Below are 18785 nucleotides of genomic sequence, written 5' to 3'. Positions count from 1 at the left end.
ACCATGTATTCCATTTTTAAACTCTCAAGGTCTCTGGGAGAATCCACAGGTAGTGAAATTGTTATCTCTTTTGAATCTGCATTACTCTGGTCTGTCCTCGTTGCAAGCTGCCAACTAATCAGTAACTCAGTCAAGGAAAGGAAAACAACAGTCAGTCATTTTGAGTTGCCTGTTTTACTTTCTCCTGTCTCTATTCTTTTGCTTACCTAAATTATCTTTTAACCTTGTTAGATGAAAGCAATAGTTTCTTGAATACAAGTAAATGGTGATGCTAACATTTAACCATATGTCCCCAGGTTATTGTTTAATTGAAGGCATTATGGAAAGATTCTGAGAGCCCCTTTGACAGCATCTAATGGTGTCTTTCTATTTTCCTTGAGAGTCAAAAATAAATAGCAATTTGATTTGTCCGTCTGATTTTTTGATTATTCATTTGTATTACCTGCATTTTTCCTCCTTTCCATTTATGTAAAGTAAAATATTGAGGTTAATATAACTCAGGGGCATCCCTTTCTCTGCAGAGTTGATGCATGGTTAATAGCACATGTGAAATAATTCAATCATTAGCTCCCTAAACGCTAAGAAGAGCCCTGACCACTCTTCCATGTACAAGCTTTGTTTTAGAAGTACACAAATCTCGTTTTTGGAGTTGGATGGGGAAGTCTGTGACATATAGTACACAGACTGATTCTAACAGATGGATTTTTCTTGAAATAGCTTCATTAGTTAATCATTTCTTTTGCATATACTTTTTTCCTAGTTAATTGGCATAGCTGCCAGCTGGAGCTGTTAAGGATCCTCCAAAGAAGCTGATAGGTAGGGAGAAAACCCAATTGTCTCACCAATTCTAAGATGAAATCTCTATTAATTTCACAATACCCATTATGTGTTTTTAAAGTAAAATGTTTAAAATAATATTTTCTCTTATTCTAAACACCTTATTTGATCTGTGTGAAAACCAAATCAATCAATGAATTATCTGGAAGAAACTTTAAACTTTAATAAATTATCTAGACTAGGGTTTTACAACTTTAGCAGTATTGACATTGTAGACCAGATCATTCTTTGTGTCTGTGTGGGGTCGGGTGGCAGTCTTGTTCTTTATATGCTGTTAAGAAGCATCTCTGGCTTTTACCCAATAGATGTCAGTAACGCCCCCAGTTGTAACAACCAATAACATCTCTAGACATTGCCAAATATCCTGGGGTACAAAATTGCCCTGGTTGACAACTGCTCTAGAAATAGATTATTCCTAGCTTTAAATTCAACTGTTAAAATAATTTTATGTATGTATGTACATACGCAGGCATATAACTCCAGACATGCCTAATATATTAGAAATGACTGCCTTTCACTTAGGCAATTAAAATGTTTGGGGCCAATTATTGAAGTAGCTAGTATTTTCGTAAGTCTCTAGGTAAAGGCAAAAAAGAGAATTTGTTACTTGTAACTACCAATAGATATTAATCATCTAAAAAAATGCCATTGTCATTTTCATTATCAAAAGTATTGAGAGTTTCTTTTCCTTTAAGGAAAGTTCTCAGTATGACTGTATGAATAGATAAATAAAAAAAAAAAAACATGTAGAGGCATTATTTGAGATGTAACTGATTAATTATCAGCTTAGGTGCCTAAGGAATTTTTAAATAAGGGAAAGAAATGTAATTTAATGAAATGGACTTAGAAAAAAAAATGAATCTGGGTCTGTTTTGACTTTACTATGCACTTGTGAATTGATTTGGGACTCATAAAAGGGTTATTCAGATAGATAAATTTCCTGGTCTTTGAAATTCAGTAGCAAAAATAATATTCACCACCTTAGCGACTTTTCTGTAAGTTATATATTGATGGATCTAGGAAGAGTACCACAGAAATAAGATGTAAATCGCCATGACTTTTAAGAGGAAAACAATGGGCCTATTCTCATTTATAGTAATGGTAAAAATATAAGAACACGAAGTATACAAAGAGAATCATTTTTTATGTCAAAGAATATCCTAAATTCTAATCAAACTGCTTTCTTTCCAACAGAGGTTTTCTAATGGGAATTTGCTCAAGAAGGTTTTTTTGTTTGTTCGTTTCTTTGTTTGTTTGTTTTGAGACGGAGTCCCGCTCTGTCACCCAGGCTGGAAGGCAGTGGCATGATCTGGGCTCACTGCAAGCTCGCCTCCCGGGTTCACACCATTCTCCTGCCTCAGCCTCCCGAGTAGCTGGGATTAAAGGTGCCCGCTACCATGCCCGGCTATATATATACTTTGTATTTTTAGTAGAGATGGGGTTTCACAGTGTATCTCCTGACCTCGTGATCCGCCCACCTCGGCCTCCCAAAGTGCTGGGATTATAGGCGTGAGCCACCACGCCTGGTCTTAAGAAGTGTTTTTAAGTTTTAACATTTATCAATTGCATGTTTGAATGTTTAATTCCGCCCCCCAAACCCCTGCCCCCAAATCAAGGTATTTACCTAAAAATTCCATTATGGTCTCTGTTTTCACTGTTTGACTTTCCAGGGCCATTGTAAGAATTTAGATTTTTTACTTTTCTTTTTGTTTTTAAACACTCTTCTTTTAAATAGGAATATAACATTTCCTATTTAAAAATGTTATATTGTGCAGATTGTCATTTTTAATTCTTTCAGCTTACATTCAAGATACACTATCTGGCTTAGTGTGGCAAAAGTGAATTAACACAGTTTGCATGTTAAGATTGCAACTCAAAGGCCTCAAGACCACCTACTCGGTGTGTTGTGTGCACATACCTAAAATTCCATAGCGGTCCCTATTTTCACTGTTCAACTTTGCAGGACCACTGCAAGAATTTAGATTTTATACCTTATTTTTCAAAACCACTCTTCTTTTAAATAGGAAATGGTATATTTTGCAGACTGCCATTTTTAATACTTTCAGGATACGCTATTTGACTTAGCATGGCAAAAGTGAACTAACACATTTTGCATGCTAAGATTTCAACTCCAAGGCCTCAAGACCCCGTGCTCTGTGCGTTACCTGCACACAATGGACTTCACCCTGGTTGTAAGCCTGGCACTGGGCTCTGGGGCTCAGGCAGGCCCTGCACACTTACTCTCTGCAGACTCTTTGGAGCGCCGGCCACTGGACGACTTGCGCAGGAGGCTGCGGCCGGAGGAGAACAGGCTGGTCAGTTCCTCCAGCGGGCTCGTGGGTGTCCGGGACCGGGAGCCGCCCGGGGCAGCCCCATAGGTGTTCACCGCAGCGTTGACCATCTTGGCCCCATCTTGCGACACGGGTCTGGGGGTCGAGTGAGGCACTGAAGGAGAGCTCCTTGAGAGGCTGCCCGAATGCACAGCGTCATAAGGGGGAGGCCTTTTGAGGCTCAGGGGAGTCAGGGACCTCCCCATGCTGACGGGGGAGGGAGAGGTGGAGTGGCTTTTAGGGTAGCCGTGGGGAGACTGGGTTCGGTACAGCGTGGACGGGGGCGGGGGCGACGAGGAGAGCGCAGGGGTGGCAGAGGCAGGTCCCAGGGCCGCGGCCTGCTCTTTCTCCAGTTTCGCATGGCTGGGGATGTGGGACGGCAGCGCGGAGGGTGACGCCCCCGCCGGCTGTTTCATGTAAGACACGTTTTCCAGCACGGGAAGCTTCGTGACCTCCAGAGGGGTGAGCGGGGACTCGTCGGAGTTGGGGGAGCAATGTACGGGGGCGGGGGGGAATACCAGCAGCGGGGGTCTGTGAGAAAGCAGGTTGGGGAAGGGCGGGGGGATGTCACAAAGCAGCCCCTTGGGGGGGCATGGCACTGAGGCCTTGGCAAAGTCCAAGTCAGGCACCGTGGGAGTAGCACACTGCGAAGAACAGCTGTGATGGTCAAAGTCACATTTGGTGTCTTGGCCCAAGTCGTCAAAGATGGGGTACTTCATTTCCTCGTAGACAGCCTCGCTCTGGTCGTCGTCCTCCTTCCTGAAGTCTCTGAGAATGTTCCCCACCATCTCGATGTACACGGGCTCCTCTTCCTCGGGGTCTCCCGCGGGGCTGCCCATATGGGACAGGGAGGAGTCCCGCGGCAGCGACGTCCTCCGGGGCCCGTGCTTTTTGACGTACGTTTCATCGAAAGATGTGCTCAGCTGAGTGTTGGGATTCCGCTTCGGTTTGGGAGGAGGAATCTTCTTGGAATATTCATCACTGTGGGGTCTTGGTTTAGCTGACACTAAAAGAAGAAAAAAACGTAGTGGAATAGATGAGTATAATAGGAGAGTTTTCAGAAATGATTTGCATGTGGGTTTACTACAATAAACTTTAGACCAGAGGGGTAGACAGCTTCATTCTTAGTTTGAGGTTCAGAGTAAAAATCAACCAAAGAGTCAAGCATTTTCCATATTTAGAAAACTTGATGGTGGAATAATAGTCATCTTTAAACTGATATTCATCATCTAACACTGATAAATGCATTAAAACCAGGACTGTTCACTCCTTTCCCTTAGAATGCCTAAATAGAAGCTTTCAGATGAAACATATTGGATAAAAGCAATCATAAATTTTGTGAAAACTAACCTGCATGAATTGAGAAAGAAATGCAGGAGGAAAAAAAAAAAACTAGAGTCTCTGTTGGCACTATTGGTCAAAAATACCATACAGATTGCACCCTTTTACTGATGTGGTTTTTGCAGGTGAACACATCTTGCTTGCATTTAGGATAAAAATTTCCCAGCCTGCTAGACTTAAAATCTGTCTTGGTTCAAATAAATAGCTTCCATACAGATGGGTCTGATATTTCAGGGGAAATTGATGTGAAAATCTTATGAGGCCCGACAAGTTAATCTTTAAATCTCCAGGTATTGTTGATTATGGTGTATTTGCCTGTTTTTGTTCTTAAGATCTCTTATGATATTCCAAGTGCTGTCTCGGAATGAATTTATTAGGTATGTTCCACTGACACATCAGAATGCCCTCGAGAGTTTTAAAAGAGAATAACTCAGGGAACGATGTGTAAGTTTCAAGAATAACTTCTGGAAACTCGTAACAGATATGTGTACCAAAGCATTGCACAGCCTGCTGGAAGACCCTTTATTGACAAAACATAAACTTCTGACACCATACAATAGCATGGAAGAGGCTGGCAAATGCCTGTGACTAAAATCAATTGTTTAGCATGCAAGGAAGGTAGTTGAATCTTGTTATTATCTCATTATCTCATTGTGTTGATATTTGATTACAGAGATCATCTTTATTATGCAATGTAGCAGAATGTGGTTGCTTACAGAAGATGATAGCATATAGTGTGAGTTGACAGTACAGCTTAGAGCTGTAAGACTATGAGGAGCTAACAGGCTAAAGAGAAGGGTCTCAAGGCACAAATGGGGAAACACTTGAATTTTCCTTTTTCTTTTTTTAACTTTAACTGGCCTAATTTATATACAAGAGTTTTACTAAAACATTGTAAAGGAGCTGAAAATGATTAAGGATAAGCTAGATGGCTGCTCCACCCATCAACCGAGCCTTCAGCAACAGGGAACCAATCAAATATTCTAGCAGCGACTATGTATTTCACCTTTCTAGATCACTCCTGTTTCAACTATTTTGTTCCAATGTGCCTAACCAATCAAATATTCTAGCAGCGACTATGTATTTCACCTTTCTAGATCACTCCTGTTTCAACTATTTTGTTCCAATGTGCCTATGATGATGGTTTTACTCACTACAACCAAACAGCTTTTTGAGGGGGAAGGTTCGTAATGTGTCTAGAATTTCCGTTAACCCATACTGGGTAGAACTAGATGTTATGTTCCAGGGGGACTGTAGCAGTAAAGTCTTTTAATGCCCAAAGTGAAAAGCCTAGAGACAAAATGGGGTGAAAGTTACGCCGTCAATCTTTTTAGGAGGGACCCAAAGCAATCAATAATTGTACCACCTAACTTGGCATATATTTTACTGGTTTTGAAATCTCAGTACATTAATTTTCATACAATTTTAATAAGTCATCAGATTATATACAAAAGTCTGAGCCCCAATAAAGTAAAACTATAAATCAGCGAACAAGGTTGACATAGTTTTGGTCAGGACTTGGAAGAACCAAAGCTCATCCAGACTATTTTTCTGAAACTTGTTTCCTGACATTCTCAACAGCAAGAAATGACTGTAGACCAAGTACAGGTTCTGGGAAATTATTTTCTACAAATATTGAGTTCTAGGGATTGAATGGAGTGGGGCTGAGGGAATTCTTTGAGGGCAGAGGACTAGAGTGAGGTGCTCTATGAAGAGAGGGCTAACCTAAGGCTAGAATTTGGTGTCTGTCCCTGAGATGGGTAATTTCATCATATGGAAATAATCACATTTAGAATTATGTTTTCATTTTTCACCCTCTTAAATTATAATTTACTTTCATTATCTTTGACCCTTCACTAAAGTCTGATACTCCAACATAGACTGTGGAGAGAAACAACAGGGTAAGAACTTAAGCATCTGCTAAGCCTATGCCTAGATAGCAACACTGGATTTATGGGAGACTACAGTGTGGGATTCCCAGGTAGTGAGGCTGTCAGTGGCAGATTTGGGCATGATACGGTATTCAGAGAAGCAACAGTTGATTAACAACATTGGCGACAACTTCTCTTTCCCACACAGATGAGAAGGTGGCCTTTGGAATGGAAGAGAGCTATGTTTGGATTTACTCCAATCGTGAGCAAATGCCATTCCATTTTGTTTGCCAAAAGAAATGGAAAAAAATTAAATAAAACCCCTCTATATCTATAAAATGATTTAAGAAAGAGAAGTTTCTATTGCAGAATGCAGCATACTTAGAATTAAGTAGAACAACTACTAATTGAGAAGGAATCTAGACAATCCATTTACGAACAATTTCAATGACAAACCAAGTATAGATGTTGTATGACAAGGAAACAAAATATAACATCTTATGGTGCCCGTGATATTATCAGAGTTGACAGTTGCTATTGACTGAATTGGGTCCCCATTCTTCCACAAAAAAAGTCATCTGTTGAAGCCCTGACTTCCAAAGAGATGGTATTTGGAGATAGATCCTTTGGGAGATAATTAGGCTTGGATGAGGTCATGAGGGTAGGACCCTCATGATGTGATTGATTATAAGAAGAGACAGCAGAGTTCTCTCTTCTCTCTCTCTTTCTCTGTGAGTGTGTGCATGCGTGTGCGCTTATGCCATATGGGAACAGAGAGAAAGCATCAGTCTAATCAGTCTACAAGTCAAGTAGACAGCCCTCACCAGAAACTGACCACGCTACTATCTTGATTTTGAACTTTTAGCCCCAAGAATTGTGAGAAAATTTCTCAAATTTAAGCCACTCTCTAATTTTGTTACAGTAAAACAAGTTTAGTTACCTAATACAACATTATATTTATTAAGTCCTAATGTAAAAGACCTTTACAGATGAACAATGAACATTTTAATTTCATCCTCTGGCATTGGAAAACTTTAACTAACTTTGTTATTTTAGGATTAAACAACTCTTTCCAAGCCCCTTAAGTTTCTCCTGCTCCCTGTCCCCTACCTCCCTTAACTTTTACAACTATGTCACAGAGAGCACATTCTGGCTACATCTAGAGATGCTCATCCCATACATGGGCCAAGAGCACTCTTCCACCACATGGCTTGTCATGCTCACTCCTTTGATCTGACTCTCTGACTCTGGTTTCTAATTTGTGGAAGGCACTTACTACTTAAATCTGACCCATTCTCTGGATGTTTGCTGTTTGTTGTTTGTTTTGATACACTTACTCCTGTTTCATGCTGCTCTGCTTGTTCAGCCCACAAGCTGAAGTTAGTCTCTAGCCTGCCTTGCCAAGGGAATCCCTCTTTATCTAGGCAAACTTCTTCCCTCTTCCCTTCCCTGCTGGTGAAGAGATCCTAATGTAAGCAGATTCATAAAGTTCAATCAATTTCCCCTCCGGTCCTTTCTCTTATTATTGATCCAACTTTAAAACGAAGGTGTGAGTGTGGGGCAAAATGGCTCACGCCTGTAATCCCAGTACCTTGGGAGGCGGAGGCAGGTGGATTACTTGAGGTCAGGAGTTCGAGACCAGCCTGGCCAACATGGTAAAACCCCGTCTCTACCAAAAGTATAAAAATTAGCCAGGTGTGGTGGTGCCCAGCTATCTCAAGACGCTGAAGCAGGAGAATCGCTTGAACCCAGGAGGCAGAGGTTGCAGTGACCCAAGATGGCACCACTGTACTCCAGCCTGGGTGACAGAGTGCGACTCTGTCTCAAAAAAAAAAATAAATTAAATTAAATGAGGGTGTGAAGATGTTTCGAGAATAGACTCTTAAGTAAATTATAGATGATCAGGATGAATTAACAGATTCATTCTTTCAATATGGGGGCAGGGGCTTCTTTTAAAAAAAAATCTGCTTTTCATTCCCTGACATCCATCCTTGTAATCTCATGGTTCTTTGTGGTAAATCAGAGGAGGAAACAAATTTGTTTCCAATAAACTAATTTTTCTTTTCATTTTCCATGAATCATCTGGTTCTACCTTAGTGCAAGTATTGAGTAAATAATTTATATAACAATGAAAATGTGTTTCAGCTGTCACTATCATGGGCGCTGTTTTAAAAGTGTATCTCCATAAGAAAAGTATGAAATTTCAGACAACATTGTCCCATAATTTATTCCAACTTAACCTCATTCTAGGAACTTAAAACTGGTTTTAAAAAACCATTTTATTTAAAATGCCACTTCTTTATAAGGTACTTAGAAATAGTCTTGTGCTACATACATAGATGCTAAAATATTGTTAATAAAAGACAATAAAATGGCACTGCAAATTTCAACATTTAACCAAATTCAACCATAATAAAAAGGTGATTTTCATCACTCTTGAATACATTTTAAATTACTTCTAATAAGCCCAAAGATAGAAGCAATAATTCCTGTTAAGCTCCAGAACACAAGTTTTAATGCTTAAAATAGTATAATGACAGTAGCATTTAATAAGCAGAAAGTGACATTTTTGAAATGAGTTATGTGAGCACAAAGGTTATACATGGCTTTCAGTCATGCCCAGATGATCTTCCTTTCACAGTTAATTTTGGAAATTCACCACGTGCCTTGTCAACCTATCTTTAGGAAATACTTTTTTCCTTATTAAAAAGAAAGTGTAATGTAAAACCATGCTTTAGTATCTGTAGGTGTTCTTGACCCAAGAGGTGAAAAAAAAGAGATACAACAGAGGTTAGCCTTGTCCCTTCCTGGAAAGACTGTGGCCACAGAATCCCAGAATACAAAGGGCTCTTCGAGATATCCAGCCCAAATTCCACATATTACTAATGAACAAATATGAATTCCTTATTAACCACAGTATCTAAGAGAATCTCATAATTTAAATTTAATTTCACACCCTTTGAAACAAAGAAACCTGTAAAGGAAAAGGCTATGCAATTCATTATTTTGTATATGGCATAAATATCCTTTTAAACAGTCCTTTCCATAGCAGCACTATAACTTTCCATATCGTGTTTTAGAGTTATATTTAAATAAGTAATTCAAACAGGAAAATGTGAATCCATTGAAGGAAAATAACGTCTACACTGTGTGATACTGGAACTGGCTGATTCTGGAAGGTGAGAGACACATTTCCCACTTTCAGCAGAACTGTGCTCACAATAACTCTTTTCACAACTCACAACTCCATGACTTTGAAGGGTATTTTTATTTTCAGTCACAAGCCCCACAATACTATCCACTATTTTATTTTTTTAATTAAGATGTTAAGGAATGGAAGTTGCAAACGACCTTAGTCTGTTTATAGTAGGAACAAGAAAGTGTAATCATGCACAAAAAGGATTAGGTTTAAAGTTGTGGGACCTGTGTTACAGTACTGGATCTGGCGACAGTGAAAACAGAGAACTCAGATGAACATTTTGGTGGGACCAAATGAAGTAAGGCGTGGAACTGGCTCAACAGTGTGGTCAGAAAGTCAAGTGGGACTGAAAGGGTCTTGCCTTAAACTAGAAGACATGATTCTAATCCCTTTTCTGCCTCAGTCAGGATGCAGAACATTGGCAAATTACTTTGAAGTGCATTTTTATTTACACTCACTTTTGCTATATATACAAGGGACTTTAATCAGAACTACTGTTCTTTAAAGTATTCATTTCAACTCACTAGTTGTAAAATAAAATTAGAGTTTGTGACCAGCATTTTAAAACAATAAATTAGAATAGGTCATAAAATATGATTCCCTTTCATGGGAAAGAGCTAAAGGTTGCTTCTTGAAACAATATGTAAGCATATAGAAATTCCCTAAGCCACACATATTTCTTATAGGTCATGATCAAGAATGTTTGAAAAACCCTAAACCAGAACACCTGTGGCTGAAAGGCTCCAGTAACTGATCTATAAATTCTTTTTCTCCCTATACCTACGTATGTTCTCATTCAGTAAGAGGTGGAGTCTATTTCTTCTCCCCTTGATTCTGGTAGCTTCCACTTTCTCCCAAGGAAAGCAAGCCACTAAGTCATAAATCTGACCACTCAAAAGATCACCATGCTGTAAGGAAGCTCAAGCTATCCATGGGGAAAAGAACCAAGAAATGGAATCAATAATGAAAATGCAACCCTAGCCACACAACCTCAGTAAAGCTGTCCCAGTGGCCCCCACATCTGTCTGAGCCACCCTAGATGAGATAGCAGACATTTTGGCTCAGTGGTAAGCCGTGTCCACTGTGTCCTGTTGCATTTTTAACCCACAGAATTTTGAGCAAATATAATCAATGCTTTTTATATCTCTAAATTATGCAGTTCTACATACCTAAAACTGGTATCAGAAGTACAGTGCTACTATAATAAAAATCTAAAACCTGTACACCGGTTTTGGTACTCAGTGACAGCAGAGGCCTGAAGGATAATGAGGAGACCAGCTGGAAGCTCTAAAGCTGTTAAGGAAATTGATATTGGAGGCTGGAAAAAGGGAGCATGGTGTTATATGTTGGGGAAATATTGGCAAGATGTTGCCTGTCATAATGCAGAAAATACAAAATGTACCTAATGAAATTGTGGACCTAACGAAGGTGAGTTCTGGAAGAAGATGAAACTGTGAGTTGGTCTGTTTTAGCCATGTACAATAGAGGATTGCAGGAGACAGAGCACTAAGGAAAGAGCTGTTTAGTTCTCAAGCAGAAATGAAAGGACATAGTTCCAGCGCAGTGTTTGCCATGAAGACTTTTCTGAGCAGCAAAGGGTTTCAAAATAAAAACAAGCCTCAGAGCAAAGGTCAAATTCAGAGCTCTGCCAGTAAAATGTGGACCTTGTGTAAAAATCAAATTAAGGGCTTGAATTATAAGAGCCCCTGTTGACATCTCTGAAAGGTTTAAGGTACTGAACCTGGGGCTCTTAAGAATGTCACAAGCACTGTGCCACAATGCCCTGACCATAGCCTGAAGTAGAGAGGAGCCTGTCTCAAGGCAATCTGTGGTTCTGTCTTTCATCTAAAGAAATGTAGTATGATCTCATTCATAGAAAGCCCACAAAAATTATCAGGATATTTTGCAACACTGTTAGACAGGACAGAGATAGTTCAAAATTTAAATTAAAAAAGATTCTGGGCTCCAAATCTTCTAAAGGCTGGAAGTAGCTAGGAAAACTACTCACTTGCAGGTACAGGTCATTTGTTATAGAAAAGAAAAGATGATTTGGAGAGTAGATTCAAGAGCTTAGAGAGCAAAATCAAGAACTACAGATAATCAAAACCAGGGAGCAAAACTGGGCCCTTATCAACAATTTTTTTTTTTTTGTCCTCAAAGTAGAGAGAACTGGACACATGAGTCTAATTGAACTTCTGAATTGCTGCGAACCAGTGACTCCTATGTCCCTCCCCACTCCCTCTAGCCCCCACTTTTTGAATGAGACTGTACATCACACTTTACCTGCCCCTGACCTCCCAGTGTATATTAGGTTTGTGTGGTTGCAGATAAATTGTACTTTTAATTGAAAGCCTTTGCATATGAGGAATTGCAACCTAGGAGCTGTGCTGAGAAACTGCACCAAGGTGCTTCATTGCACATGGGCATGATTTAGATGTTGAAACCTTGATTTCAATCTGATGTTGCCATATCATGAAACTTTTGGGGAAGAGGGTGAGAATATTTTGCCTATTGGAAATACTGTGGCTGGAAGGCAAATTTCATTTGACAGTCTTTCAAGAGAGCCACCCTCAACACCTTCCCTTCTTTTACACATTCTGTCTATCAATAGATAGGATCTATCTCCCTCTCCTGAAATAAGAGCTGGCCTTGTTTCTTGCCTTGACCTAGGGAGTGTGTCAAAAGTGATTTTCTATGTCTTAGATGTAAGAGGATTGGTGGGATTCACTTCCTCTATCTTGAGAGCCAATTGCTGTGAAAGACCTGAGACCAACATGTTATGAAGAAGTTCAACCTAGTCATGGAAGAGGCCACACAGAGGAGAAAGATTGCTCAGACATATGAGTGAAGCATTATTCAATGTTCCAACCATCCCAACTGCCAGCTGAGTACAGAAAAATAAGAGGCCCTAGCCTTTGTCACATAGAGCAGAGAAATCACCCATATGAGCCAACAACTCACAGAACAATAAGAAATAATGAAATCTGGGGGCCAGGCGTGGTGGCTCACACCTGTAATCCCAGTACTTTGGGAGGCTGAGGCAGGTGGATCACGAGGTCAGGAGTTTGAGACCAGCCTGACCAACATGGTGAAACTCTGTCTCTACTAAAAATACAAAAATTAGCCTGGTGTGATGGCAGGCACCTGTAATCCCAGCTACTCGGGAGGCTGAGGCAGGAGAATTGTTTGAACCATGGAGGCAGAGGTTACAGTGAGCCAAGATCACGCCGTTGCACTCCAGCCTGGGTGACAAGAACAGAATTTTGTCTCAAAAAAAAAAAGAGAGAATAATAATAATAAAATTGTTGTTGTTCTAAGCCGTGGTATTTTGGTTTGGTTTATTATACAGAAATAGATAACTGAAAAGAAATCCAAAATTAATTTCCTGTGCATGTAGCTATCTTGTTGAAAAAATATTGTCATTTTCATAGAACTAGGGTATAGACTGTACCCTGAGGATACAGAAAGCATCCTTTTAGAATACAGAAATTAAGAAAGTAAGCTTTCCTTTGAGTATTATAAAATCACCACAGGATGATTCAGAGAAGAGATATAAAAAGATTACATATTTTCTTGTCAAAAATCTGGATTGAAATCAGAAGAGAAGGTATTAATATATATAAAGGAAGAACAACCAGAGTAGAGGTCACCAACCACAGGGATGGAAAACCTTAAGACCATGGAGCAAAGCCTGGTGGCCCGTCACAGCAGTACCTAGGGTATCCAGTCCTCTGTCAGATCTCTGTTGTGGACATGGACCCAGTATGCTAGTAGAGCCTGAAGCCACTATATACATAATTCTTATGAGTCATTTCTAAGTTCAGATTCGATGAGAAAGCTTTTAATAATTTAGATTTCCAACGTTTTATGCCCATGTTTATAATATGATTTGACTGTGTCCCCACCCAAATCTCATCTTAAATTGTAATTCCCATAATCCCCACATGTCATGCAAGGGAACTGGTGAGAAGTAACTGAATCATGGGGGTGGTTTCCTTCATGCAGTTCTCATGATAATAAGTTCTCACAACATCTGATGGTTTTATAATCATCTGGCATTTCCCCTGCTGGCACTCATTCTCTCTCCTGCACCCCTGTGAAGAGGTGCCTTCTGCCATGATTGTACGTTTCCTGAGGCCTCCCAGCCATGCAGAACTGTGAGTCAATTAAACCTCTTTTCTTTATAAATTACCCAGTCTTGGGCAGTTCTTCATAGTGATGTGAGAACAGATTAATACAGTAAATTGTTAATGGATAGCAGGGCACTTCTGTAAAGACAACTGAAAATGTGGGAGTGACTTTGGAACTGGGTAACAGGCAGAGGTTGGAACAGTTTGGGGGGCTTGGAAGAAGAAAGGAAAATGTGGGAATGTTTGGAACCTCCTAGAGATTGTTGAATGGTTTTGACCCAAATGCTGATAGTGATGTGAACAGTGAGGTCCAGGCTGAAGTGGTCTCAGTTGGAGATGAAGAACTTCTTGGGAACTGGAGTAAAGGTGATTCTTGCTATGCTTCAGCAAAAAGACTGATGGCATTTTAGCCCCTGCCCTGGAGATCTGTGGAACTTTGAACTTGAGAGAGCTGATTTAGTGTATGTGGTGGAAGCAAGTTCTAAGCAGCAAAGCATTCAAGAGGAAGCAGAGCATAAAAGTTTGGAAAATCTGCAGCCTTACAAGGCAATAGAAAAGAAAAATCAATTTTCTATGGAGAAATTCAAGTCTACTGCAGCTGCACAAATTTGCATAAGTGACAAGGACCTAAATGTTAATCACCAAGATAATGGGGAAAATGTCTCCAGGACATGTCAGAGACCTTCACAGCATCCCCTCCCATCACAGGCCCAGAGGCCGAGGAGGAAAAAAGGGTTTTGTGGGCTGAAGCCAGGGGCCCCCTGCTCTGTGAAGCCTCAGGACATAGTGCCCTGCATCCCAGCTGCTTCAGCTCGAGCCATGGCTAAAAGAGGCCAAGGCATAACTCGGCCATTGCTTCAAAGGATGCAGGTCCTAAACTCAGGCAGCTTCCGTGTGGTGGTGGGCCTGTGAGGGCACAAAAGTCAAGACTTGAAGTTTGGGAATCTTCACCTAGATTTCCAAGGATGTATGGAAATGCTTGTAGGTCTAGGCAGAAGTTTACTGAAGAAGCAGAGCCCTCATGGAGAACCTCTGCTATGGCAATGTGGAAGGGAAATGTGGGGTGGGAGCCCCCACATAGAGTCCCCACTGTGGCACTTCCTAATGGAGCTATGAGAAGTGGGCCACCATCCTCCAGACCCCAGAATGGTAGATCCACCAACAGCTTGTACCGTGTGCCTGGAAGAGCCTGGAAAACCCACAGACATTCAACACCAGCCTGTGAAAGCAGCACAGAGTGGGGCTGTACCATCTACAGCCATAGGGACTGAACTGCCCAAGGCCATGAGAGTGCACTTCTTGCATCAGCGTGGCCTGGATGTCAGACAAGGGGTCAAAGGAGATCATTCTGGAACTTTAAGATTTAATGACTACCCTATTGGATTTTGGACTTGCATGGGGTCTGTAGCACCTTTGTTTTGGCTAATTCATCTTGTTTGGAAGAGGTGTACTTACCCAATGCCTATAACCCCATTGTATCTTGGAAGTAACTAACTTGCTTTTGATTTTACAGGCTCATAGGTGGAAGGGACTTGCCTTGTCTCAAATGAGACTTTGAACTTGGCCTTTTGGGTTAATGCTGAAATGAGTTAAGACTTTGGGGGACTATTGGGAAGGCATGATTATGTTTTGAAATTTGAGGACATGAAATTTGGGAGGGGCAAGGGGCAGAATGATACGGTTTGGCTATGTCCCCACCCAAATCTCATCTTATAGTTCCCATAATCCCCACATGTTATGGGATGGACCCAGTGAGAAGTAATTGAATATTGGGGGCAGTTTTCCTCACGCTGTTCTCATGATAGTGAGTGAGTTCTCATGAGATCTGATGGTTTCATAGGCATCTGGCATTTCCCCTGTTGGCACTCATTCTCTCTCCTGCTGCCCTGTGAAGAGGTGCCTTCCACCATGATTGTAAGTTTCCTGAGGCCTCCCCAGCCATGCAGAACTGTGAGCCAATTAAACCTCTTTTCTTTATAAATTACCCAGTCTCAGGTATTTCTTTATAGTGGTGTGAGAATGGACTAGTACAGTTTCTTACTAGAAAATGAGCAAAGTGGGATTCTAGTTCTATGTACCCATCTCTTTGAGTTTGGCTACTCTAGACATCTGATGAGAGGGAGTTTCTGAGCTTGTAGATTGTGGCCAAACCTATACCAAGGCAAATTGAGCACAGTAACACCCTTTTGTGAAAATCTATCCAGGCAGGCAGCCAGCATTCCCAAGAAGACACAGCCCTCTGTTCACAGTGTATATCACAAGTTCTAGTTTGATATTTGCATTCCAGGGCAGTATCTTGTTTCCAAATCACTCTCCTGTTCTAGACATGGGATGCCCATTAGACATAGCCTGCTTGTAGAGAACAGAAACAGCGGTGGTGCTGCAGACATTTCCTTAGCTCTACTACTACAGGCTCTCAGATTGCACCTGCCATTCCATCCTTTACACAAGTCTAGTAAGATAGAGAAAAGAATTAGAGACAATATATCTATCAGGGGGAGGAACTATTCTGAATGAATGATCTCAGTGGGAGGTTATGCTAAAATGTTAGGTTCCATAACCTAATAGATGTGAACAGCAGAGCGTAAGATGTGAGAACACATAGGGAGAAGGTGCTCTGGAATCAGATCTCAGTTCCAATCCTCTCATGATCTTGAACCACTATTTAACCTGTTTCTTCATCTATAAGGAGGAGATATTTGTAGGACTGATTATGAAAATCAAATGAGTCTGTGCATTTAAAACCATTATCAGAATTCCTGCCACTTGGAAGGGCCTCAAAATATATACCTATTAACATTTTACTTTCTCCAAAACAATGAGTTTATTCCTGCTCCCAGGAATGCTTGTGTCCCTGTTGAAACACTGAAGCCAACAGCCCAAAATACAGCACTATGACATGCTGGCCTAAAGAAGCAGCCTCAAGGTCTCTGTGACCTCTCCTGTCACTCCTCCCTCCTCTCAATCCCCTCTCTCTTTGAAAGCACAGAATTGAGTTGTTATCTGAAGTTTCCTTTCTGCCTAAAGCCCAGACCTACCAAAGAAGAAAACAATTTTCTCTGGTCCCTTCCCTGAGTTTTAATTAACTTAAATCATACTGCAAAAAGAAAGACCAAAGTCTGTCAACACACCTGAACAGACTTTTGTCATAAGGTATTGTCTTCTATTTCTGTCCCTTTCAGTATCTCAAAGATAATCATTTACCAGCCATTGTCTGCTCTGTGGGCCCAGCAGACTTCATCCTAGGCCACTTTATGTTCTCCAAGTTCATCCATTTCCCCTCTAAAAATTATTTACTATCCCTCATATTGCCTCATTTCTTCCATTTCCCCTTCCCCTATGAAGAAAGTTATATAAACATCTGTACCCCATCGGGTTATTAGGTAATCATTCCTTCATGATTCCCTTGTGCTGGGCACATTAAAATAAATTTTGTGTGCCTTTTCTCTTGTCTTCCTTTTTTTAGTTGATTTTCAGGAAACCTCCAGCGTATAAAGGGGAAAGCTTTCCCTCTCAACCGCTACATCTATACAATGCTGACTTCTTTGTGCCACTCAGATATCAGCATAAATGTTACCTCTCCAAAGAAGTCTTCTATGTACATCCAATCAGCACTTGTCCCTGATGGATATTTTTCTCTTGTTTTCCTCTCTATTGGTTTATGTGAGCTTATTGGTGCCTGTGTAGGTATTTTCCTTTTTCCCACTTGACATAATCTCCATGACAATAAAGTTTCCTTGTTCATCTTGGTCTTTGCTAAATCATTAGGGTAAAGTGACTAGAATATCACAGGTTCTAGGTAAATATTTGTTCACTGCTGAGTGACTTACAGACCTTTGACATTCTTAGAATTGGCATTCATAATTTGGGGTATTTTGTAATAACCCTAAAGAGTCATGAGCAACCCTATAACTTGTCATTTCCTCAAATAGTCTTTAAGAAGTGGGATGATGAGACTAATGAAGAGTGGTAATACTGGCAAAAGAAACAAAAGGAGAGTGGTAAGAGTGGTCAGTGAAGGAATACTCAACATTTTCCATCTAGAAAAATTGAGGCAGGTTAAATATTTTACTTGCCAAAAAGAAAGGTTAGAAAAATTAACTGAGAAATTGATATTTTCCTCTTTTGGTTCCTTTTACTCAAAGTAAAAGTCAAGGGAAGGTAGGAAGGGTCAGAGCAGAGGGAAATCACAAGTTAGATTTTGCAATGTATAAAACCCTTAAGGTCTAATGACTTTGTAAGCATAATCCCAGACCATAAATTTGGGATTAAAACAATCATTTTTTTGGCAAAAACCTCCCGTGTAGTTACAAAGCTTAATATAGCAATGCCATTTGAAAGAATATCACTAGTAATATAGGAAATAAAAATATCCTAAAACTCCTTTATAACTCTCATTCTTCCTATGTGTGAAAGTGATGCCATGTGGGATTGCTCTGAAGTAGCAAAGAATTACTGCAAAAAATGCCACAGCCAGTATGATTTTTCTTTCTCTAATAGCATGCCAGACCTCCGATCATAACCCAAAATATTTTCCATCCTTTTTCTCCTTGGCTTCTTCATATGCCCTTCACTCTAGCCAAACGAAACTACCACTGTTCCCCCACACTTATCAGATATATATATGTTCAGACTTTACTGAGACATTTCCCCTGTTTCTGTACCATCTTACCCTAAATAAGACCCTTCCCATCTTTTCAGGTCCAACTCAAACATCACCAACTCCTCCCTTTCCTCCTGTCTTTCCTGCTCCTCCTCCTCTTCTTCTTCTTTTCTGTTTGTTTGTTTTTTCACTTTGGGCTTCATCTCTTTCTTTCTTGTGAACTTCCTCATTTTTACCTTGTACTTGATTATCATCTTCTCTCTCAACGGCTATGAGCTTTCTGAAGGGATAATTAATTTCTCTTTTTAAAAGTCCCAGCAAACTTTACACAGCAACTTGCTCCCAATAGGCAATCAATTAATAATTACTATAAATAACTGTTCATGGGATAATAAACTATAAATGTATAACGATTCAAAGTTTTCAAATCTTTTCCTCATATATCCCTTCAAATTTTCTTTTTCTCTTTCCTCC

The 18785-nt window shown here is 40.3% G+C and overlaps 1 protein-coding gene across 1 annotated transcript in view; it reads right to left on the bottom strand.

Annotated features, from left to right (window-relative positions):
• NYAP2 (neuronal tyrosine-phosphorylated phosphoinositide-3-kinase adaptor 2) overlaps positions 1-18785 on the bottom strand; it is a 244853-nt gene that overhangs the window by 62647 nt on the left and 163421 nt on the right. Inside the window, exon 4 of the mRNA XM_011951926.1 lies at positions 3079-4173. Coding sequence (XP_011807316.1) covers positions 3079-4173 — 1095 coding nt within the window. The remainder of the gene's footprint in view (positions 1-3078; positions 4174-18785) is intronic.

This window comes from Colobus angolensis, unplaced genomic scaffold, assembly GCF_000951035.1.
Source record: "Colobus angolensis palliatus isolate OR3802 unplaced genomic scaffold, Cang.pa_1.0 Scaffold33, whole genome shotgun sequence".
Lineage (NCBI taxonomy): Eukaryota > Metazoa > Chordata > Mammalia > Primates > Cercopithecidae > Colobus > Colobus angolensis.
Note: the sequence above shows the minus strand (reverse complement) of the source record. Positions and strands in the feature narration are given on the sequence as shown.